The sequence below is a fragment of the Nicotiana sylvestris genome, chromosome 10, assembly GCF_000393655.2.
Source record: "Nicotiana sylvestris chromosome 10, ASM39365v2, whole genome shotgun sequence".
In the NCBI taxonomy this organism is placed as follows: domain Eukaryota; kingdom Viridiplantae; phylum Streptophyta; class Magnoliopsida; order Solanales; family Solanaceae; genus Nicotiana; species Nicotiana sylvestris.
The window spans coordinates 158,687,272-158,712,208 of record NC_091066.1 but is presented as its reverse complement, the minus strand read 5'-3'; the positions used below and the strand labels follow the sequence as shown (position 1 = coordinate 158,712,208).

Below are 24,937 nucleotides of genomic sequence, written 5' to 3'. Positions count from 1 at the left end.
TACGCACTCGTCACCTCATGTACAAGGCATTTCAATTATCACAATACCAATCCTAAGGAAAAGTCCCCCACACAAGGTTAGACAAGCCACTTACCTCGAACCAGCTCAATAATCAATCCAAAACCACACTCTTGCCACGAGTACTCGACTCCAAATGACCCAAATTTATTCAATTCAATTGCATAATTTAAATAACACTTCAAGTAACTGATTCTACAATTAAACTCTAAGCTAATACGCGAAATTATGTAAAATGAGCAAAATGCGCCTTAGTCCCACGTCTCGGAATCAGGTGAAACTTTTCAAAAACCTCGTACTCTCACGAGTCTATACATAACAAGAACACTGAAATCGGAGTCCAAATGACCCCTCAAACCCTCATTTAAAGGCCTCTTAAACTCAAAAATCTCTCTTAAAAGCTTCAAAATTTCAATGGAGGAAACTAGGCTAAAATTCACGAAATAACCCTTTTAAAACATTCTGCCCAGGCATATAATTCCTTCTTCGTGAATGCAGTTAAGGCCTCGCGTTTGCGAAGCATAAAAATGACGTTGACCAAAAGTCCTCTTACGCGAACGCGACAAGGACTCGCGAATGCGATGAGTAAATTCTACGGAGCCAATTTTCCACCTATGTGAACGCGAAGACCAACCGCAAACGCGGTTCATAAGTATCGAGCCCTACGCGAACGCGGAGCCTTCCTCGCGAACGCGAAGGCTAAAATTTCACTAACCTCCACTAACTCTTCATGAACACAAGGGTCCACTCGCGAACGCGAAGAGTAAATATCTGCAACAGCTGAACCTGCAATTTTGCAACTTTTTAATAACTAAAAATGATCCGTTAAGCATCCGAAACATACTCGAGGCCCCCGGAACCTCAACCAAAAGCACCAACATATCTGAAAACCTTATTCAAACTTGTACAAATCTTCAAAACACCTCAAACGACATCAAATCAACCAAAACAAATCTGATTCAAGCCTAAGCTTTCCAAAATATTTCGAATTCCGTTTTTGATCAAAAACCCAACCAAAACACGTCCAAATGACCTGAAATTTTGTACACACATCCCAAATGACATAACGGAACTACTGCAACTCTCGAATTTTATTCTGACCCTCGGATAAAAATCTCAGTATTGAACTAGAAACTTCCAAAATTCAATTTTCGGCATTTCAAGCCTAAATTAGCTACGGACCTCCAAAGCACAGTCCGAACATGCTAACCCCCAAAATCACCCAACAAAGCTAACGAAACCATCAGATTTCCATTCTGAGTCAGTCTTTACCCTGATTTGACTACGATCAACTTTCCAACACTTAAGCTCTCATTTAGGGACTAAGTGTTCCAAAACTCCCCAAAACTCAAAATCGAGCATCCCAACAAATCACATTAGGAGAAATAAACTTGGGGAAAGCAGTTAATAAGGGATTGGGGCGTTAATTATTAATATGACCAGCCGGGTCATCACACAGTTGCTTCTAGTATTTTTGCACCTGCGGATTGGGGACACAGGTGCCACGCCGCACGTGCAGAAGAGGAGCCGTAGAAGCGGATTTTGGAGGAATTGTCAGGAACCGTAGATGTGGTAATGTGACCGCACCTACGAAGGCGCAGGTGCGGAGAGTTTATCGTAGAAGCGGTAATTTAGCCGCATATGCGGTACCTTAGAAGTGGGTATTGTGTCGCAGGTGTGAAAAGGCCTAGGCAAAAGGTATAAATTGTGGCATTCGCGAATTTGAGCTATTTTAGAGCTTTCTGGACGATTTGAAAGAGGGATTTCAAGGGAACTTCATTGAGGTTAGGGATTTGGACCTAAAACTCGTTCCTATTCTATTACTTCATGGATTAGAGCTAGAAATCATGGAAATTAAGGGTAAAAATTGGGGAAACTAGGGCTTGGAAACTTAGACCTTTGCTTGGGGGATTTGAAGGACCATTTGAGGTCGGATTTCAGAACTTTTGATATGTATGGACTCGTGGGGAGCGCAGAGTCTTTATACCCCAGTGAGCGCGGGTACCCATTGTGATATGAGATTGAGCCCGAGGAGCTGGTATTGTTCTATGTGATTGCCCGAAGGGTTGGTACTATTCTGAGATGTTGCCCGAGGGGCTGATTTATTGATACAGTGCCCGAAGGGCGAGACTTTATATGTTTACTTTTTCATAGTTGACCGTCAATTACCTGCTTAATTATTGAAAAAAGATTTTTATGTAACTACATTTGAGTTAAAGGATTTTACTTATCTTTCACTATTTTACTAATATTAAATGGTTTTACTGCTTCATTATGGAATGGTTTGTGTCTTACGTGATTTCTTACTTTCAGTCCTTATTTACATTTGTTACTAATTGAGTTGGAGTACTCACTTTACTCCCTACACCCCTGTGTGCAGATTCAGGCATTGATGATCATGCCAGTACGAGTTTAGAGCACCTGGCGGACATTCAAAGTTCACGAGGTAGCTTCTTGACGTTCGCAGACCCGTGTTTCTACTTCTTTATCTTTTCTATCTCTTATCAGATATTTGCAATAGTTTATAGACTTATCGGATTTGTAGTAGGATTTATATATGCTTATGACTAGTGACACCCCAGTTTCGGGCTATGTTGGGTCGTTCTTCCGCGTATTTATGACATTATCTGCTACGTTGGATTATTTTATCATGTTTTAGATTGTTTTCCTGTTGTTTAACTGTTTAACATTGAATTGGGGATAGTTGGTTGGTCTTGTCTTCACAAGAGGGCCATCACGATCGGGTCTAGGTTTAGGGTCCTGACAAATTGGTATTAGATCCTAGGTTACATAGGTCTCACGAGTCAAGAGCAAGTTTAGTAGAGTCTCGCAGATTGGAACAGAGACGTCCGTATTTATCCTCGAGAAGCTGCACAACCTTTAGGAAAAGTTTCATATTCTTGAAATTCTTGTCGTGCGAACTTGTTGATCCGAGTTCTAAACTTCTATTATTCTATTCTCTCACAAATGGTGAGGACACACGCTACCGGTCAGGATGGACGACCACCAGTACCACCGGCCATGGATACCAGAGGCCGATGATGCGGTCGTGGTCGTGGTAGGGGCAGAGCAGCTACATCAGCACCTGCAGATCCACCAGATGCCCCAGTTAGGATCAGGTCCAAGTTATGGACGCTCCTGCAGCACTAGCTCATACACCAGCTATGCCCATTGTGATTCTGGGTCTTCAGGAGGCCTTGTATCAGATCTTATTAGTTTGCACTAGCCTAGCTCAAGCGGTTTCAACTACTACAGTCGCAACTACTTCTCAGGGGGGGAGGCAATCAGACTCCCGCCGCTTGCACACCTAAGCAGGTCGTATAGGGACTTCAAATGATGGGGGCACATCTAGCCCAGCCGTTTGCAGCTGCTCAGGACTATGTAGTTCATGCTATGCCGAAGGATGAGTAGCGTAGGTTGGAGAGGTGTGGTAGATTGCAGCCTCCGACCTTCAGTGGTTTAGAGGGTGAGGATACCCAGGGTTTCTTAGATAAGTATTAAAGGATGCTTCGTACAGCGGGTATTCTGGAGACCAGCGGGGTCGCTTCACTACTTATCAGTTTTCTGGAGCTGCCTTTACTTGGTGGGAGGCTTTTGAGAGGCATAGGCCTATTGGTGCAGCACCACTTACCTGGCAGCAGTTTTCCGTTCTCTTTCTGGAGAAGTATGTGCTGCAGTCCTACAGAGAAGAGCAGCGTAGAGAGTTTGAGTGGTTGCATTAGGGAGAGATGATTGTGACACAGTACGAGATGAGGTTGTCCGAGTTATCTCGTCATGCTATTTGGATGGTTCCGACATATAGAGAGAGAATTAGGAGGTTTGTTGATGGCCTCACTTATTAGTTTCGTATTCTCATGACCAGGGAGAGGGTGATTGGTGCTACGTTCGAGGAGGTTATGGATATTGCCCGCGAGATTAAGTGTGCTCTTCACCAGGAGCGAGAGGAGAAGGAGGCCAAGAGGCCTCGAGGATTTGGTAGTTACAGTGGTACTCCTTCGAGGGGTCAGTTTTAGCATGGCAGAGGTCGTCCATTCAGGCATGCTCAGCCAGCTCGCCCAGGTTATCATGGGGCGTTATCGGGCCATGGTTCTCATCAGGGCCAGTCATCACTTAGTGCCCTTCTAGCTTAGAGTTCGTCTCGTGCTCCATCAGTCCAGGGCTCTTCTATGCCGAGTGCATCTGCTAGTCACTCGAGTGCGAGGGGTTCCCTTCAGTCCCATTCTCCAGCACCTGGGAGTTGTTATGAGTGTGGTGAGATGGGTCATATGTAGAGGCAGTGCCCTTGTCGTCTTGTGAGCTCATCTTAGCAGAGGGGTCAGTCATTAGCTTCAGTGCCAGTTACTTCACCTCTACCTGCCCAGCCAGCTAGGGGTGGAGGTCAGTATGTTAGGGGTCGCCTAGAGGGGGAGGTCGATCAGGTGGTGGTCAGATCCATTTTTTATGAACTTCCAAGAAGACCCAATGCTATTGCTTCAGATGCTGTTATTACAAGTATTGTTTTAGTCTACAACAGAGATGCCTCTATATTATTTGATCCCGATTCCACCTTTTCTTATGTGTCATCATACTTTGCTCGCTATTTGGGTACGCCCCATGAGTTTTTTTCTTTACTTGTTCATGTATCTACCCTAGTGGGCGATACTGTTATTGTAGACCATGTGTACCAATCGTGTGTGGTGACTATTGGGAGTGTGGAGACCTGTGTGGTTCTTTTATTATTGTGTATGGTGTATTTTGATGTCATTTCGGGCATGAATTGGCTATCTCCATATCATGCTATTCTAGACTGTCATGCTAAGACAGTCACATTGGCTATACCGGGTGTGCCATGGATCGAGTGGCGAGGTGTGACTTATTATGTTCCTAGTAGAGTGATCTTATTCTTGAAAGCCCAGCGTATGGTTGGGAAGGGTTGTCTTTTGTATCTAGCCTTCGTGAGGGATGTCGGTGTTGAGACTCCCAGTATTGATTCTGTTCCAGTTGTGAGGAATTTTCCCGATGTGTTTCCAGCAGACCTGTCGGGCATGCCACCAGACAGGGATATTGATTTTGATATTGACCTAGTGCCAGGTACTCAACCCATCTCTATTCCACCGTATCATATGGCATCAGCGGAGTTGAAAGAATTAAAGGAGCAGCTTCAGGAACTCCTTGATAAAGGGTTCATTCGGCCTAGTGTGTCATCTTGGGGTGCGCAGGTTTTATTTGTGAAGAAGAAGGATAACACTATGAGACTGTGCAATGATTATAGGCAATTGAACAAGGTGACAATTAAGAATAGGTGTCCTTTGCCTCGCATCGATGATTTATTCGACCAGCTTCAAGGAGCGATAGTGTTCTCCAAAATTGATCTCCATTCAGGTTATCACCAGTTGAAGATTAGGGACTCAGATATTCTTAAGACAGCTTTCAGGACTCGATATGGTCATTATGAGTTCTTGGTGATGTCTTTTGGGCTGACTAATGCCCCAGTAACGTTCATGCATTTGCTGAACAGTGTGTTCCGGCCTTATCTTGACTCGTTTGTCATAGTCTTCATTGATGATATTTTGGTGTATTCACGTAGTCAGGAAGAGCACGCAGAGCATTTGAGAGTTGTGTTGCAGAGATTGAGAGAGGAGAAGCTTTATGCAAAATTCTCCAAGTCTGAGTTTTGGCACAGTTCAGTAGCTTTCTTGGGGCACGTGGTGTCCAGCAAGGGTATTCAAGTTGATCCGAAGAAGATAGATGTGGTTCAAAGTTGGCCCAGGCCGTCCTCAGCTACAGAGATTCGCAACTTTCTTGGTTTGGTAGGATATTATCACCGGTTTGTTCAGGTATTCTCACCTATCGCATCGCCCTTGACCAAGTTGACTCGGAAGGGTGTTTCATTTGTATGGTCGAACGAGTGTGAGGAGAGCTTTCAGAAGCTCAAGACAACTTTGACCACAGCTCCAGTGTTGCTTTTGCCATCAGCTTCAGGTTCATATACCTTGTATTGTGATGCTTCGAGAGTTGGCATTGGTTGTGTACTGATGTAGAAGGGTAGAGTTATTGCTTATGCTTCTCGTCAGTTGAAGCCCCATGAGAAGAACTACCCCGTTCATGATTTGAAGTTGGCCGCCATAGTTCACACGTTGAAGATTTAGAGGCATTACGTGTATGGTGTGTCTTGTGAGGTGTTTACTAATCATCACAGCCTCCAGCACTTGTTCAAACAGAAGGATCTCAATTTGAGGCAGCGGAGGTGGTTGGAGTTGCTTAAGGATTATGATATCACTATATTGTACCATCCGAGAAAGGCCAATATGGTGGCCGATGCTTTGAGCCGAAACATAGTGAGTATGGGGAGTTTGGCATATGTTCCAGTTGGGGAGAGACCTCTTGCAGTTGATGTTCAGGCCTTGGCCAATCGGTTTGTATTGTTAGATATTTGGTAGCCCAGTCGGGTATTGGATTGTGTGGTTTCTCGGTCTTCCTTATATGATCGCATCAGAGAGCGCCAGTATGATAATCCGCACTTGCTTGTCCTTAAGGACAGAGTTCACCATGATGATGCTAGAGATGTGACCATTGGAGATGATGGGGTGTTGTGGATGCATGGCCGGATTTGTGTGCCCAATATAGATGGGCTTCGGGAGTTGATTCTGGAGGAGGCCCATAGCTCGCAGTATTCCATTCATCCAGGTGCCACAAAGATGTATCAGGATTTGAGGCAGCACTATTGGTGGAGAAAAATGAAAAACGATATTGTGGGATTTGTAGCTCGGTGTCTCAATTGTCAGCAGGTGAAATATAAGCATCAGAGACCGGGTGGCTTGCTTCAGCAAATAGATATTTCAGAGTGGAAGTGGGAGAGGATCACTATGGATTTTGTTGTTGGACTTCCATGAACCTTGAGAAAGTTCGATGCTATTTGGGTGATTGTGGATCGACTAACCAAGTCCGCGCACTTCATTCCTGTGTTTACTACCTATTCTTCAGAGAGGTTGACAGAGATCTATATCTGGGAGATTGTTCTTTTGCATGGTGTCCCAGTTTCCATCATTTCAGATAGGGGCACTCAGTTTATATTGCAGTTTTGGAGGTCTGTGCAGCGAGAGTTGGGTACTCAGATTGAGTTGAGCACAACTTTTCACCCTCAGACGGACGGGCAGTCCAAGCGCACTACTCAGATATTGGAGGACATTTTGCGTGCTTGTGTCAATGATTTCGAAGGGTCATGGGATCAGTTTCTACTGCTCACAGAGTTTACTTATAACAATAGCTACCAGTCGAGTATTCAGATGGCTCCATATGAGGCTTTGTATGGGAGGTGGTGTAGATCTCCAGTTGGTTGGTTCGAGCTCGGTGAGGCCAGGCTATTGGGGACAGACTTGGTGCAGGATGCCTTAAAAAGGTAAAGGTGATTCAGGAGAGGTTTTGTACAGCGCAGTCAATACAAAAGAGCTATGCTAATAGGAAGGTTCGAGTTGTGTCCTACATGGTTGGTGAAAAGGTTCTGTTGAAGGTTTCGCCCATGAAGGCTGTTATGAGATTTGGAAAGAAAGGGAAATTGAGTTCGGGTTCATTGGTCCTTTTGAGGTGCTTCGGAGGATTGGGGAAGTGGCTTATTAGCTTGCTTTGCCACCCAGCTTGTCGAGTGTGCATCCGGTATTTCATATTTCTATGCTTCGGAAGTATATTGGGGATCCATCTCATGTTCTGGATTTCAGCACGGTTCAGTTGGATGATGATTTGACTTATGATGTGGAGCCAGTAGCTATTTTGGGTCGTTGGGTTCGAAAGTTGAGGTCAAAGGATATAGCTTCAGTGAAAGTGCAGTGGAGAGGTCGGCCCGTGGAGGAGGCTACCTGGGAGACCAAGTGGGAGATGCAGAGCAGATATCCTCACATATTTGAGGCTTTAGGTATGTTTCTTGATTCGTTCGCAGACGAACATTTGTTTGAGTTGGGGAGGATGTGATGACCCGGCCAGTCATCTCATGAGTTACTGCTCTGTTTCCCCTTTTTCTGCTTCTTTATGCCTTGTTATCTATGTTTTGTAGTATCGGGTTGGTTGGATCGAAACCAGAATAATTTTGGTAAGATTTGAGACACTTAGTCTCTTTTAAGGAAGTTTAAGTTGGAAAAGTCAACCGGATGTTGACTTATGTATTAGAGGGATCGGATGTGAGTTTCGATGGTTTGGTTAGCTTCGGGAGGTGATTTATGACTTAGGAGCATGATCGGAATGAGTTTTGGAGGTTTGGAGTAGATTTAGGCTTGAATTGGCGAAGTTGATATTTTGGCGATTTCCGGTTGGTAGGCGAGATTTTGATATAGGGGTCGAAATGGAATTCCGAGAGTTAAAGTAGTTTCGTAATATCATTTGGGATCTGTGTGCAAAATTTCAGGTCATTCGGACGTGGTTTGGTTGGGCTTTTGATCAAAAGCGGAATTTGGAAGATTTTAGAAAGTTTGGCTTGAATCCGATGTGTTTTGGGTGATTTGATGTTGTTTGAGGTGTTTTGATGATTGGAACAAGTTTGAACAAGGTATTAGGACATGTTTGTTCTTTTGGTTGAGGTCCCGAGGGCATCGGGGTGATTTCGGATGGTTGACGGAAAGGTTTGAGACTTGTAAAGTTGCAGAATCTCAGCTGCTTCTGGTATTTTCGCACCTGCGGATTGGGGACCATAGGTGCGATGCCACACGTGCAGAAGAGGAGCCGCAGAAGCAAATTTTGGAGGAATCCTCAGGAGACGCAGATGCGGTAGTGTGACCGCACCTGCGAAGGCGCATGTGCGGAGAGTTGACCGTAGAAGAGGTAATTTGGCCGCATATACAGTACTGCAGAAGCGTGTATTGTGTCACAGGTGCAAAAAGTCCTGGGCAAAAGGTATAAATTGTGGCCTTCACGAATTTGAGCTATTTCACCATTTTTGACTTCGGCTTTGGAGCTTTTTGGACGATTTGAAAGAGGGATTTCAAGGGAACTTCATTGAGGTAAGGGATTTGGACCTAAAACTCGTTCCTATGCTATTACTTCATGGATTAGAGCTAGAAATCATGGAAATTAAGGGTGAAAATTGGGAAAACTAGGGCTTGGAAACATAGACCTTTGCTTGGGGGATTTGAAGGACCATTTGATGTCGGATTTCAGAATTTTTGATATGTATGAACTCGTGGGGAGATACGAAATCTATTGATGTAAAAATTATTGAATTCCAAGATGTGGGCCCGGATGTTGGGTTTTGGTAATTTCAGGATTTGTGTCATATTTTGATTGTTTTCACTTCGGCTTCGTTCCCTTAGCATATTTTGACATCCTCATTCTAATTTTGGATAGATTCGATGTGCGTAGGCCGATTCGAGGGGCAAAGGCGTCGCGAGTTAGAGATTTGACCAGTTCGAGGTGAGTAATGATTGTAAATGATGTTTTGAGGGTTTGAAACCACGAATTGCGCATAGTAGTGCTATATTGAGGTGAGGCACATGTTTGATGATGAGCGTGGGGTCGTTCACTTATGGGGATTGTGACTAGGTCCGTCCCGGTTGATGATTTTACCGCGTATTTGATTGAAAACTATTTGTTATCATCATTATTTGGGCTGAATGCCAACTATTTGAACCCTTCGGGGCTTTTTATTGATATTTCCTCATGTTTTGACTTTTTACTTGAACTCAGTCATGTTATATTTCAATGTTTTCATACTCAACCATGTTTACTCTGTTTTAGCATTTACATGATCTTTTAAATGATATTTTGGGCTGAGAAACATGTTTTACTATTTCCCGAGTGGCTTGTGAGGATTTTGACTGAGTAAGACCGAGGGCCTATGTTGTGAGGATTGGATACTGATTATGAGGCCGAGAGCCTAAGATATGTACGTCATGAGGTGGCTTGATTAATATGAGGCCGACGGCCTAGTAATGATGCCACGAGGTGGCTTGATATTGCGTTTGGGTCATAAGGGGCCCCTCCAGGAGCTTGTACACCCCCAGTGAGTGCGGGTACCCATTGTGATGTGAGATTGAGCTCGATGAGTGCGGTCCGCATGGATGAAGTTCACTTGGCCGCACATCACTTTTGTGCGGTCCGTGCCCCCCAGTTCCAGAAGCAAGATATGAAGGCCCAAAGCCCTACGCGGCCGCGCGTCATTTGTGCGCGGTCCACGCCAGACCCTCAGGAGTATTTTTGTCCGGTTTTTCCTGTGTAGTATAAATAGAACATTTTACTTTTTAGCAGTAGTTTTTCCAGATCTGTTTTGAGAGCATAGAGCAGCTGAACTCGGGATTTCATGATTTTAGCCTATTTTGGGCAATTTCTTCTAGTATTAACGTGGATTTGAGTAGATTAACATTGTAGTTAATTGTTATGTCAATTTCATCTATTATTTCTTCAATTTCTGTTCCTATTATGGCTAGCTAAACCCATTAGCTAGGGTTGTGGCTCAACCCTAGTGTGGGTAATTAATGGGTGTGATTGTTTAGTGCATGAATGATGTTGGGTATTTGTTATTTGAATTAATCTTATGTTTTCATTAAGATTTGGTGGTTGCAAACACTAAGTCTAGCTTAGTGAGTCTTGACTCTTCTTGAGAAAGAGAGTCTATGACCCCAAGATTAATTCCAACAAGGAATTGGGATGGACCCATGAGAATGGTAGTCCCAATTAACGGGTTAAACCTCGAGAGAGTAATTACCCAACTTGAACCATAAGTTTCTTGGGCAAATTGGCCTACCCAATTGGTCTCGAGAGAGTCAATTGGGCAAAATCACTCTCTTTACCGAGAGGTGTGAGAGTGAGTGCAAAAGTGCAACGGTTATAGCATAAGTCCCATAGTCATCATTCTTGCATTAGGAATCTCTACCCGTTAGTTGACCACCTAGGTACATGCCACGACCCTAGTGCCTTTCTCTATATTGCATACAACTTAGAATCATAATTTTAGCATAACTTAGTTTTACAATTGTAGTTGATAAATTGTAGCTATTAATCAAAAGAAAACCAAAAATGTTAGAAGATCAATTAGGAGCTAAAACATAATCCTAGACTATACAAACACGCAACTCCAAATTGAAGTTCCCTGTGGAAAATTGACCCTGATACCGCTATTGGGTAAAAGTATTAGCGCCCACTCTTCCTCAGGTTGAGTCCGCTACGATCACTTTTTTGGCGTCGTTGCCGGGGAACTTTACGGTGTTGACTATTTGTGCAGCTAGTATTGTGTTTTGCTTCTCTTTCCTCCTTATTTACTAACTTTGTGTGAGTTGATCAATCAGGTACAATGGCTCTTAATGCAAATGACCCTCTCGGCAATGTGATAGCGGGGGAGGAGGTAGAATATCTAGAACAAGATGAGGTCTTACCTCAACTTCCACGGAGAGGCCGAAATGTCAATATAAATGCAAATAAGAACATCAACATTCCAGACCCTCCTTCGCAACCGCCGAGAGTGGCTCCCAGAGTTCTACCAAATCAAGGATACGCCAGTGCTATTGTTTTTCCACGAATCCAGGCGGGGAACTTTCAAATCACAAATGTTATGCTGACCTTGCTCGAGCAAAGAAGTTATTTCACGGGTGCCTCCGATCAAAACGCCTACAAGCACTTGAAGGGGTTCCTGGATACATGTTGGGGTAGCAAGCAGACAAACGTGTCCAAGGATGCGTTGAGATTGAGGCTTTTCCCATTTTCTCTTCGGGGTAAAGCATTGGATTGGTTAGAAAGGCTCCCCAATCATTCTATTACAACATGGGATGAATTGGCGGACAAATTTATTGCCAAGTTCTTCTCTCCAAGTCATATGGCAGCTCTTCGGGATGAAATTCTAGCTTTCAAGCAAGAGCCAACGGAACATTTGCATGAGATATGGGAAAGATATAGAACAATGGTGAAAGAGTGCCCTAATAACGACATGACCGAGGCTATGATTCAACAAACCTTTTATCGGCGCATCAATACCACAAATCAATGCATTGTGAACCAATTGGCCGGAGCGAATTTTATGAAACTTTCTTACCAAGAGGCATGTGATGTACTTGATGAAATGGCTAACACCTCTTCAGCATGGCAAAGCCGAGCAAACGTGCCCCAAGGTGACCCCACAATCATCCATTTGCACAAGGAATTGAATGATCATGGCCAAGCTATAGCCGAACTTACAACAACTATGAATCAATTGTCAAAGGCGCAATTGCAACAAGTCCAAAACCCGCGCCAAGTCAACGCAATGGAAGGTGTTTCTATGTTGAAAAGGAGGCAAAGGGGGCAACAACCTCAAGGTAATTGTGAACAATATGACAACAACAATGATGGTAATGGATATTCGAATGAAGGTTTTGATGACCAAAGTGAGAAATTCAAATATGTCAACAACTACCAAGGGAATATAGGTAATCAAGGGAATCAATAATGGAGACCCCAAGGTAATTGGGGCAATCAACAAGGTGGCAATTGGAATTACAACAACAATCAAGGAGGCAATTGGGGGAACAATAATTCGGGGAATCAAGGTAATTGGAACGGGAACAACAATTGGAACAACAACAATGGTGGTCAAGGTGGTTGGAACAACAATGGTGGACAAGGTAAGAGTGGGAAAGGCTTTCAAAGGCCCCAAATGTATCAACAACCCAATAACCCGCCTCCATTTCAATCTCAAGGGTCGAGTTCGTCGGGCAATGACACGGGTCGAATAGAGAGCATGTTCGAGCAAATGATGAAAAAGAGTCAAGATTCCGAGGCCCAATTAGCTTCTCATAACACATCTATCCGGAACTTGGAAGTGCAATTAGGCCAAATCTCTCAATCTTTAAATACTCGCCCAAAGGGTGCTCTACCGAGTGATACGGTAGTAAACCCTAAGGGTGGGCACAAAAATCATGTGATGGCAGTGACAACGTGAAGTGGAAGAGGCGGTGATGTGCATGCCTCAAGAGGAAACCAAGTTACGATAGATGAAGATGAGTTGCAAAATGATGAGATCCCGTTGGTAGTTGAGGATGTTGTTGAACCAAGTGCAAATGATGATGTGAGAATTGAAATTGATGAAGGTGAGGAGGAGACTCAAGAGGCCGTGAACCCGTTTAGGGAACACGTCATTGATATACCTGAACTGGTGGTGCCAAAAGCCAAGGCACCCTTACCTAGACCTCCTCCGCCCTATCCTCAACGGTTGGCCAAGCAAAAGGGTGACAACCAATTTAAGAAATTCATTGAAATGATGAAGAGTTTGACTATCAACGTGCCTTTGGTGGAGGCACTCGAGCAAATGCCGGGATACGCAAAGTTCATGAAAGATTTGGTTACAAAAAAGAGATATATGGAGTGTGAGACAATCAATATGACCCACCAAGTGAGCGCAATTGTGCATTCTATGGCTCCAAAACTTGAGGATCCCGGTGCATTCACTATCCCATGTACCATTGGAAGTGCCGACTTTGCAAAAGCCCTTTGTGACTTGGGGGCAAGTATCAATATAATGCCATATTCAGTCTTCAAGACCTTGGGAATCGGACAACCCCGTCCAACTTCTATGAGGCATCAAATGACGGACCGGTCAATGAAGAGGCCTTTGGGAATTATTGATGATGTCTTTGTTCATGTTGATAAGTTCATATTGCCGGCCGATTTTGTAATTTTGGATTGCGAAGTGGATTTCGAGGTGCCTATTATTCTTGGGAGGCCCTTCATAGCTACGGGGAAGGACTTGGTTGATGTGGAAGTGGGAGAATTGACCTTCCGTGTTGGTGATGAAAAGGTGGTGTTCCACGTATGCAAATCAATGAGGCAACCAAATAGCACCGAGGTGTGCTCGTTTGTTGACATTGTCATGGCAGTGATAGTGGATGACACAAGCGCAATGGCAAATGTTGAGGACCTACTTGAGGCCGTGCTATTGAACATGGATGTTGATGATGATGCTAGAAGGGTGGAGTGTGTGAACACATTACATGGAATGGGCTCGTATTCTTATGAACCGAGGAAGTTATCTCTTGATCTTGAAAATCGCAAAACTCCTCCCACCAAGCCATCTATTGAGGAGCCACCGGTGTTGGAGTTAAAACCACTTCCTACTCACCTCAGGTATGAATTTCTTGGTCCTAATTTCACTTTGCTGGTTATTCTTTCTTCTTACTTGACTAGCTGCAGGTTGATGCCATTTTGGCGGTTCTTCAAAAGTGCAAGCGGGCGATTGGATGGACCTTGGCGGATATTCGGGGTATTAGCCCCGCGTTTTGCATGAACAAGAAAATATTGGAGGAGGATGCTAGGCCGTCTCTTGAACATCAAAGGAGACTCAATGAGGCCATGCAAGAGGTGGTTAAAAAGGAAGTCATCAAGTGACTTGACGCCGGTGTGGTGTATCCAATTTCTGACAGTTCATGGACTTTTCTGGTACAATGTGTGCCAAAGAAGGGAGGAATGACGGTGGTGACCAATGACAACAATGAACTTTGTCCGACTCGTACGGTGACGGGTTTGAGGGTATGCATAGACTACCAGAAGTTGAACAAGGTGACTAGAAAGGATCATTTCCCATTGTCGTTCTTGTACCAAATGCTTGATCGTCCTGTGGGCCGGGCTTTCTATTGTTTTCTGGATGGGTATTCAGGCTATAACCAAATTCTCATTGCCCCGGAAGACCAAGAAAAGACAACCTTCACATGTCCTTATGGCGCATTCTCCTTCTCTCGAATGCCATTTGGATTATGCAATGCACCGACGACCTTCCAACGATGTATGATGGCAATATTCACCGACATGGTGGAGGACATTTTGGAGGTCTTCATGGATGATTTTAGTGTGGTTGGGGACTCATTTGGTGATTGCTTGCAAAACATGGATCGTGTATTGGCCCGATGCGAAGACACAAACTTGATTCTCAATTGGGAGAAATGCCATTTTATGGTAGAAGAAGGAATTGTGTTGGGTCACAAAATTTCAAAAAGAGGGATTGAGGTTGATAAGGCGAAAATTGAGGTTATCTCAAGGCTCCCTCCCCCTACTTCTGTCAAAGGGGTGAGGAGTTTTCTTGGACACGCGGGTTTCTACCGAAGATTCATCAAAGACTTCTCTAAGGTAGTTAACCCGTTGTGTAAATTGCTAGAGAAAGATGCCAAATATGTGTTTGATGAGAAATGTATGGAGGCTTTCTAGCTTCTAAAGCAAAAGTTGACGACTACACCCATCATTACTGCACCAAATTGGAGCTTGCCCTTTGAGCTCATGTGCGACGCTAGTGATGTTGCGGTGGGGGCGGTCTTGGGCCAAAGAATCAACAAAATGTTTTATCTGGTGTACTACGCAAGTAAGACAATGAATGAAGCTCAAAGGAACTACACGGTCACCGAGAAGGAATTGATTTCCATTGTTTTTGCCATGGAGAAGTTTTGCCCATACCTTATGGGGGCCAAAGTGATTATTCATACCGATCACGCTGTCCTTAGGTATTTGATGATGAAGAAAGATTCTAAATCGAGGTTAATGAGATGGGTGCTTCTTCTTCAAGAATTTGATTTGGAGATTGTTGATAGAAAGGGTAGTGAAAATCAAGTGGCGGACCACTTGTCTCGATTGGAGGAGCAAGGGAGGCCTTTGGACAGCCTTGAGATAAATGATGCTTTTCTGGATGAACAACTCCTCTCGGTTTCAATGCTAGCATGCCATGGTTTGCCGACATTGCCAATTATCTTGTTACCGGTGTTGTTCTGTATGAGCTCTCTTCTAACCAAAGGAAGAAGCTCAAGCGGGATTGCTGGGACTACTATTGGGATGAGCTGTATCTTTTCAAAATTTGCACTGATGGTGTAATTCGCCGGTGTGTTCCCGAAGAAGAGCAATTGAGTATTGTGGAAGCTTGTCACCCTTCGCCCTATGGTGGCCATCATGGCGGGGCGAGGATGGCGTCTAAAGTGTTGAGTTGTGGTTTCTATTGGCCTTCTTTGTTCAAGGATGCCGGTGACTTTGTGAAAAGATGTGATGAATGCCAATGTGCCGGAGGGATTTCGAAGAAAGATGAGATGCCCCTTAACACGATTCTAGAGGTTGACATTTTTGATGTTTGGGGGATAGACTTTATGGGACCATTCGTAAGTTCTTGTGGCAACACTTACATCTTGGTAGCGGTTGATTATGTGTCGAAATGGGTTGAGGCCACAACTTTGCCAAATAATGAAGCTCGAAGTGTGGTGGCATTCTTGAAAAAGAGTATTTTCACGACGTTTGGCACTCCACGTGCTATCATCAATGACGGGGGTTCTCATTTTTGCAACCGGGCTTTTGACTCTTTGCTAGCCAAGTATGGGGTAAATCACAAGGTGACCACTCCTTATCATCCTCAAGAGAGTGGCCAAGTTGAGGTGTCCAACCGTGAGATCAAGAGTATTTTGTCCAAGACTGTCAATGCAAATAGGACCGGCTGGTCGAAGAAATTAGATGATGCTCTTTGGGCTTATCGTGCAGCTTTCAAAACTCCGATTGGTATATCGCCGTATCATTTTGTGTTTGGGAAGGCTTGTCATCTTTCGGTAGAATTGGAACATAAGGCTATGTGGGCTCTAAAAAAGTTGAACTTAGAATGGGATGTAGCTGCAAATCTCCGGGTTGAGCAATTGAATGAACTTGATGAGTTTAGGTTTCATGCTTACTCTAGCTCGTCCTTGTATAAGGACAAGATGAAGTACCTTCATGACAAGTATGCCCGAGGGAAGGAATTCAAAGTTGGTGACATGGTTCTTCTTTTCAATTCCCGGTTGAGGTTATTTCCGGGCAAGCTGAAGTCTAAGTGGAGCTGCCCTTTTGAAGTGGTTGGTGTAACTCCCTTTGGTGCCATTGATCTTAAAAATAAAAATGGTGAAGTTTTTCGAGTCAATGGGCATCGTGTCAAGCACTGTTTAGGAAAGATTGATGACAGCCACGTGGTGGCACGCATTCATTTGAAATGACTGTGATGGTAACATGCGTCGTGCCGCGACATTAAATCAAGCGCTTCTTGGGAGGCAACCCATGTCCTTTTTTTTCCTTTTCTTTGTTTTTCTGTTGTAGAGTAGGATTTTTGAGCTGATAATTTTTGAAGTGTTGCAGGGAATAATGTTGAACCAGTTCAGGGCAAAAGTGCAAAAAATGGTCAGTCCCTGATAATGGCCTACGCGGCCGCGCACCAAAGCAGTGCGGTCCGTGTGGGCTTGAGCAGCTGAGAGTTTATTCTTAGAAGATTCAACGCGGTCCGCATCCTTTGCTGTGCGGTCCGCATGTGAAAACTTAAAATAGCATGCTCTTTGATAAAATTCCTACGCGGCCGCGGTCCAAAGCAGTGCGGTCCGCGTGGGAAAAGCTGAAATCACCAAGTCTCTGATAACTTCCACGCGGCCGCGCACCAAAACAGTGTGGTCCGCGTGGGCTGAGCAGTCAAATGTTAAGGAATGAAAACCAGCGCGGACTGCGGCCATTTTCGTGCGGCCGCGCTGGTAGGTAAGTTGTGAGTCCCCAGGGTTTTTCTATAAATAGAAGACTTGGGCCTCATTTGAACATTTTCGCAAATTTTCATCTGGAGCTTTAAATTTCACTGTACATCCGCATCTGTTGCTCAGTTAGTTGATTTCTCATTAATCCCTGGTAACAACTCTTGTTTATTTCATTCATAGCCTAATTTTTGTTTCTTTTAATCACTCCCTACTAGTATAACTTCTTATTTTCGTCCTTTTTCTTCTTAGTTAACTATTAGTTTAGATTTTTATTGTTTTGGTTGAATCATGGGGAATAAATTCATGTTAATTAATTGAGTAGGGACACTTAGGACTCAAATTGTGAACAAAAATGGGACTTAATGGAAAAATATCCCGGCTCAGTTATATTTGCCCTACGCGGCCGTGCAGCATTCTTGCACGGTCCGCGTGGCCCCTTGTGTGCAATGACGAACCTTCTCAGCGCGGTCCGCGTGCCATTTTTATGCGGTCCGCGCTGAACCCAAAGAGAGGCAAAAAGAATCAAGCTTCTACCTCCTCCGCACCTGGCCAGTCTGAAGAGCCAGTTGCTACTGAGCAGCCCCCTAAGCCTACAACTGATGAGGCACTGCCCCCAGGCCCTTCCTCCACAGCTGATCTATCTGTCGCAGTTGATCCGGTGATTCCTTCATCAAAGACTCACCGGTTCACTGCCAACCAGCTCACTCACTCCCTTGCTAGTTTGAACAACTGGATGTCAGTTGCGACATCCAAGTTGTCTACTTTGACCACTGTTGTGCAGGCACAGGGAGCACCAGCTACTGTTGAGATTCCCTCCTCCATTGAGGATGCATTAAAGAAGATCCTGGCCAACCAGGAAAAGATGATGGCGACGCAGGATGCCTTGACTAAGGCGGTTGGGGCACATGGAAAGGCATTGGAAAAGTTGGCTCGGGAGCACAAGAAGCTAAGGAAGCAGAAAGCTTCCAAGGAGTCAGTTGCACAATTGAGAGTGGATGTGGACAAGCTGCTAGCTGATCAGATGCCACTTGACTTACAATTTGGAGATCCAGCTGGAGAGCCAGCAACAATGCAGCCACAGGCAGAGGAGGATAGTCCAAGGAAGAAGAGAAAGCTCCCTAGCACAGAGGGAATAGTGATCAAGGTGGCTCCAGTTCAGGTAGGCCCTTCTAGTACTGCAGATGTTGAGCCCTCTTCAGTTCTACCAGTTGATGAGTCGGATCAGGAGTAGACACCTGTCCCAACAGCACAACAGCAGCAGGCTGGGGACCAGTTTGATAAGGCTTGAGGGGCCACTCTATATCCTTTGCTGATTTTTGATGTTTTATTTGGTAGTTAGCATTGGGGACAATGCTAGATTTTATTCGTGGGGGTGTGGCCCTACTATTTTGATTAACTGCTAGATTACTGTACATATTATCTTTACATTTAGCTTGTTGACATTAGTGATTGGTAGATGGTTAGTATATAACTGTTCATTCCAGATGCTCTTCAGATTCTATGTATATATTCATTCCCCTCTGGTTGTATATTCTACTCCCCTTTTGTACATATTCATTCGGTTTTCATTTGGTTTTTCTATTTTTCGATAAAATATGTCGTTTTAGTTGCATGTTTTTCTATTTCTCGTTAAAATTCTTCGTCTTAGTTGCAAAGTGAGGCTCGTAGCCTTTTTATCTTGTTTTGGCGTTTGCAATAAGCCCTTGGTTTTCTTAATGTCACGGTTCTTTCCAAGGGTAGATGTTGTGCGAACCGGGTGGCTCTTCCCAATGATAGATGGCATGACAACCTTCTTAAGGGTTTGAGTCCGTTTTTTATTTTTCTTTTTTTGATTTTCATGTTTTTATAGTAAAGGGTACCTCAGGCAAAGCCTCACTTGGACCTAGCACATTTGCCTTTGATCCTATGGTCAAAGACATTATGTTGTGTTTAGGATGGTGAAAGTTCTGGCCTTGAGACTCTTGTGTGACAAACAATCATCATGTGGTCATTTTGGGCCATTGTGCGCTTGAATCATATCTAAGGTCATTGTGGGACCTCGATTCCGTCTTAGGCAATCCTTGAGTGTGTGTAGTGAGAATTTGAATCGTGAGCCCAAGTACCGAGCCGATGGTCTAGAACTTGCCCTGAATGTTTGTTGAGGCGAAATCATAGGTGGAACTTGACTTGAGACGTGATTATAGGCTCTCCTTGATCCAAAATGCAAAATTTGAACAATTTCCATGACCTACCAATGAAATAATCCCTAGTTCAACCCTTTTGAGCCTTAAACCTTTTTCGTTCATGAACCAAGCTACAAGCATATACCCGTTCTTAACTAAACCCTCTCTTGGCACCCAAATTTTCCCTTGAGTAAATGGCAAATGTCTAAGTTTGGGGGGGGGGAGACAAGAAAGGCATCAATGTGGTAAAAAGGCACAAAAGCAAAAGAAAAGGAAGGCAATGAAAAAGACAAAAAGACAAAAGAAAGACAAAAATGAATAAGAACCGAAAAGGGAATCCAAGGACAACAAAAAGGTGAAAAAGGTGTGGAAAAGGGATAAAAAGGAGAAAGGATTTGAATTGCAAAAGAAAGAGTGACAATGCGTCCCTCTAACCCCTTGAGAGAAGTGAATTACTAAATTGAGTCAAGAAAGTGTGCCAAAATAAATCAAAAGAAGTGTTTGAGGGAAGATTGAACCCATTTGAACAAAAACACGTCCTACCTTTACCCAAAGCCTTCATGACTCCTCAAAAGCCATATATGATCTTGAGTTGAGGGAAGCCTACATTAGTGGATACTTACATAAGGGGCAAGCATATGGTACTTAGAGACGGAGTTAGGGCCTTTTCTTTGTGAGAGATGAGAGAGAAGTCCATTCACCTCGATTTGTGTGAAAATACTCTAAAAGGTGAGGTTCACTCAGGGAAAGTCGAGGATGTGTGAGTTTGAGTTCCACAATGACCAAAGAAATTGAGAAAGGTTCCTTGATAAAATGTGTCAACTCTTGATGCTCTTGCGTCGCACTTGATCCACAAGTTTGCAAAGTTTAATGTGTTAATGATGCATTCGCATTGAGGGCAATTGTTAGTCCCAGTTGATGCTTGTTGAGATTATTTTAGGATAAACAGGAATTACTCGAGTGTTGTCCATTGAAGGGTAGGTCTCATTTTATTTTCTTGAGGACAAACAAAGGTTTAAGTTTGGGGGAGTTGATAACTGTGATTCCTACATGTTTTATACCCATTCTTACCTAAGCTTTGTGCATTAACTGCCAGAAATTAGTCCCAAAATGCTTACAAGTTGCGCCGGATTGCAGGTTTGAGCGACAAGATGACAAATACTAAAGATCGGCTCATAAAGGAGTGAAATCTGCCAAGTGTCAAAAGACAACTGAAAGGGGGGATCAAAAGGACCTGCGCGGTCCGCACTGTTTTGTCACGCGGCCGTACAGGAGAGTTTAGAAGCTGGACATCTTCAAGTTCAACCTGCGCGGTTCACACTGCTCTGCCACGCGGCCGGGCAGGAAAGTTCAGAGGTCATGATATCTTCGCGCGGTCTGCGACCCATTTTCACGCAGTCCGCGCCCCTTTTTACGGAGTCCGCGCCTAAGAGTATCAGAGACTCAATCATTCAAGGTAAAATCCCACGCGACAGCACACCTAATCAGTGCAGTCTGCGTGGATGAAGTTCACGCAGCCACACGTCACTTTTGTGCGGTCCCCCCCCCCCCCCCCCAGTGCTAGAAGCAAGATATGAAGGCCCAAAACCCTATACGGCCACGCGTCATTTGTGCGGGATCAGCGCCAGACCCTCAGGGGTATTTTTATCCGGTTTTTCCTGTGTAGTATAAATAGAACATTTTACTTTTTAGCAGTAGTTTTTCCAGATCTGTTTTGAGAGCATAGAGTAGCTGAACTCGGGATTTCATGATTTTTAGCCTATTTTGGGCAATTTCTTCTAGTATTAACATGGATTTGAGTAGATTAACATTGTAGTTAATTGTTATGTCAATTTCATCTATTATTTCTTCAATTTTTATTTCTATTATGGCTAGCTAAACCCATTAGCTAGGGTTGTGGCTCAACCCTAGTGTGGGTAATTAATGGGTGTGATTGTTTAGTGCATGAATGATGTTGGGTATTTGTTATTTGAATTAATCTTATGTTTTCATTAAGATTTGGTGGTTGCAAACACTAAGTCTAGCTTAGTGAGTCTTGACTCTTCTTGAGAAAGAGAGTCTATGACCCCAAGATTAATTCCAACAAGGAATTGGGATGGACCCATGAGAATGGTAGTCCCAATTAACGGGTTAAACCTCGAGAGAGTAATTACCCAACTTGAACCATAAGTTTCTTAGGCAAATTGGCCTACCCAATTGGTCTCGAGAAAGTCAATTGGGCAAAATCACTCTCTCTACCGAGAGGTGTGAGAGTGAGTGCAAAAATGCAACGGTTATAGCATAAGTCCCATAGTCATCATTCTTGCATTAGGAATCTCTACCTGTTAGTTGACCACCTAGGTACATGCCACGACCCTAGTGCCTTTCTCTATATTGCATACAACTTAGAGTCATAATTTTAGCATAACTTAGTTTTACAATTATAGTTGATAAATTGTAGCTATTAATCAAAAGAAAACCAAAAATGTTAGAAGATCAATTAGGAGCTAAAACATAATCCTAGACTATACAAACACGCAACTCCAAATTGAAGTTCCCTGTGGAAAATTGACCCCGATACCGCTATTGGGTAAAAGTATTAGTGCCCACTCTTCCTCAGTTTGAGTCCGCTGCGATCATTCTTCAATCTGAAGGGAATACATTATAGCAATATGTTCCAAAATTGTTATGAATGAAGTATTTTCATAATCATCTGGGTTCATCTTAATTTGGTTGTACTCGGAATAGGCATCGAGAAAGCTCATTAACTCATGCACGACCATCGCATCGATAATTTCATTGATATTTGGCAGTGGGAATGAGTCTTTCGGTCATGCCTTATTTAAATCCTTATAATCTACACACATGCGAGATTTGTTGTTCTTCTTAGGAATTATGACTACATTAACTAACTAGTCAGAATATTTTACCTCTCAGATTGAACCGATATTAAGTAAGCGAGTTACCTCTTCTTTGACGAATTTATTTCGGGCTTTAACAATACGGCATTTCCTTTGTCTTACTGGAGGTATGTTGGGATCCATACTTAACTTGTGTACAGCCACCTCTATCGGGATACCTGTCATATCCGCATGCGACCATGCAAAACAATTGTTATTAGATTTAAGAAATTCATTAAAGCCACACCAAAGCTTGGGGTGTAGTCATGTTCCCAAGTAGAATTTCCTTTCTAAGAACTCTTCAAACAATGCAACTTGCTCGATCTCTTCCGTTATGGATTTTGTTGTGTCCGTTTCTTCTGGAACCGATAAATACCTTGGCACCTGATAAGATTATGATGCTTCTACCCCTGGATAACTTCATCCGATTCGGGAGAGGGCGCCGGTTCCCGTAGATGCTCTGCCGCATGTTCCTTCCCTTTGCTGATAGAGAACAAAAATGCATTCATTTCTCTTGCCACCGATTGCTCACTCTTATCTATTTAACTCCTTTAGTCGTTGGAAACTTCAACAATTGATGATGGTAAAACTTTCATCTCGTGCAACCAGGGTCTTTCAGGAATAATGTTATGTCCTATATCACCATCTACTACTTCAAAAAGAGTTATTTTCATCACTCCTTCATCGTTCATGGGTAACAAAATTTCTCCTCAATTGTCAAGCTCGTGAGGTTGAATCCGGCGAGGAGTTTTGTGGCCAGAATAATGCTTCCGATGAGTTTAGCTTGATCTAATACTCTCCATTATATGATATTAGCCAAACTTTCTCGATCCACTAGAACAGTTTTAATTTTAAAATCTAGCACATTTAAAGAAATTATCAGTGCATCATTATACGGCAGCAGCAATCCATCTGTATCCTTCTCCGTGAAAGTGATATTGTCTTCGGTGACTTCCTGGAGCCTCTTGCTATGGGTTATTGATGCTTTCATCTTTTTTCCTACCAAGAAGTTGACCGAGTTGATCTTGTTCCCCCCGAAGATCATGTTGACCGTCAGACACGGGGGATTTTTCAATGCTTTCGAGGGTTTCGCATTGTCCCGTTTAAGATTATAATTGTTCTTAGCCCGGTCACTCAAGAATTCTCTAAGATGACGCTTCTTTAACAATGTCGCCACTTCTTCCCGGAGATGTCAGCAGTCCCTAGTCTGGTGTCTATTCGTCCCGTGGTAATCATACTACAGGTTAGGATCCCTCTAGCCGGGATCGGATCTCATTGGCTTCGAAAATAGTGCTTCTTTGATGTTTCTCATAGCGAATACCAATTCTACTACGTTCACATTGAAATTGTATTCTAATAGCCTGGGGTAGGAAGGATCCCGCTAACTTGGTGCTTACTTGTCTTGCAACGATCTATTGTTTCGACCGCGATCAGACCTTCTGTCCATAGTGAATATATCTCTTGATCGAAAACCTCTATTGCGGACGTCTATCCATTCGTAGGGAAAAAATCGGCCCCTCGAAGATTGTCTATCCGCATCGAACTCATCTTTTGATTTTTCATTATTCTTCTCCCATCCCTTCGTCGATGATGGAAAAGCAACCTGATAATCTTTGATCCTTATCTTTGACACATATCAGTTGTGTACGCCCACCCAAGTAGTTGCTTGGAACTCAAGCAAACTTTGCTTCAGTTTCAGGAAAGCATCTGAACTTCTCGGATTCAGTTCTTTGGTGAATAATTCAGTCGCCTATTCATTGGGAACAACCAGTAGCAACATCCTTTCCTTTATGAATCGGGTAACGAATTCTCATAGCAACTCGGATTCTTCTCGTGCAATTTTAAATATGCTAGCCTTTCGGGCCCACACCTTTCGGGCCCTAGCATGAGCCTTAATAAAAAAAATCTACGAGCATATCAAATGAATCTATGGAATGCTCGAGTAATACTGAATACCACGTCAAGACTCCTCCGTGAGTGTCTCTCCAAATTTCTCCAGCAAAATATATTCAATCTCATGAGCAGCTATATCATTTCCCTTTACTGCCATCATATAGTGGTTATATGTTCCTAAGGGTCTGATGTTCCATCACACTTTGGTACGTCAAGCATTTTAAACCGCTTCGAGATTAATTCTAGTGTAGCGCTCGATTTGTATGGCAACTGAGTATATTTCTTTGAGTTCGGTCCTTTAAGCATTGGTTGTGCGCCCGAAATTTGGTCCATGCGAGTGTTTATCCCTCTCATAAACCGTAAAAGTTCATTTTTGAAGGAGTCATTTCCGCTATTGGGTCTGGATCTGCTTCACCCAGCTCCATCAGAACCGATCTCCCCCCTCAGGGTGTTGTTATCCAACTATCTGCATTGCTTGATTTTTGGGAGCATCAGGAAGAACTGTATCTCGCCTATTTGTGTTATTGGAAGCCCCAGATAACGCATGCTTCAA

At 43.5% G+C, this 24,937-nt stretch overlaps 1 protein-coding gene across 1 annotated transcript in view; it reads right to left on the bottom strand.

Moving 5' to 3' along the window:
* LOC138880172 (uncharacterized) overlaps positions 1-3,737 on the bottom strand; it is a 56,097-nt gene extending 52,360 nt beyond the window's left edge. The window contains exon 1 of the mRNA XM_070159844.1: positions 3,650-3,737. Within this exon, the coding sequence (XP_070015945.1) occupies positions 3,650-3,737 (88 nt within the window). The remainder of the gene's footprint in view (positions 1-3,649) is intronic.
* Positions 3,738-24,937: the final 21,200 nt, after the last annotated feature.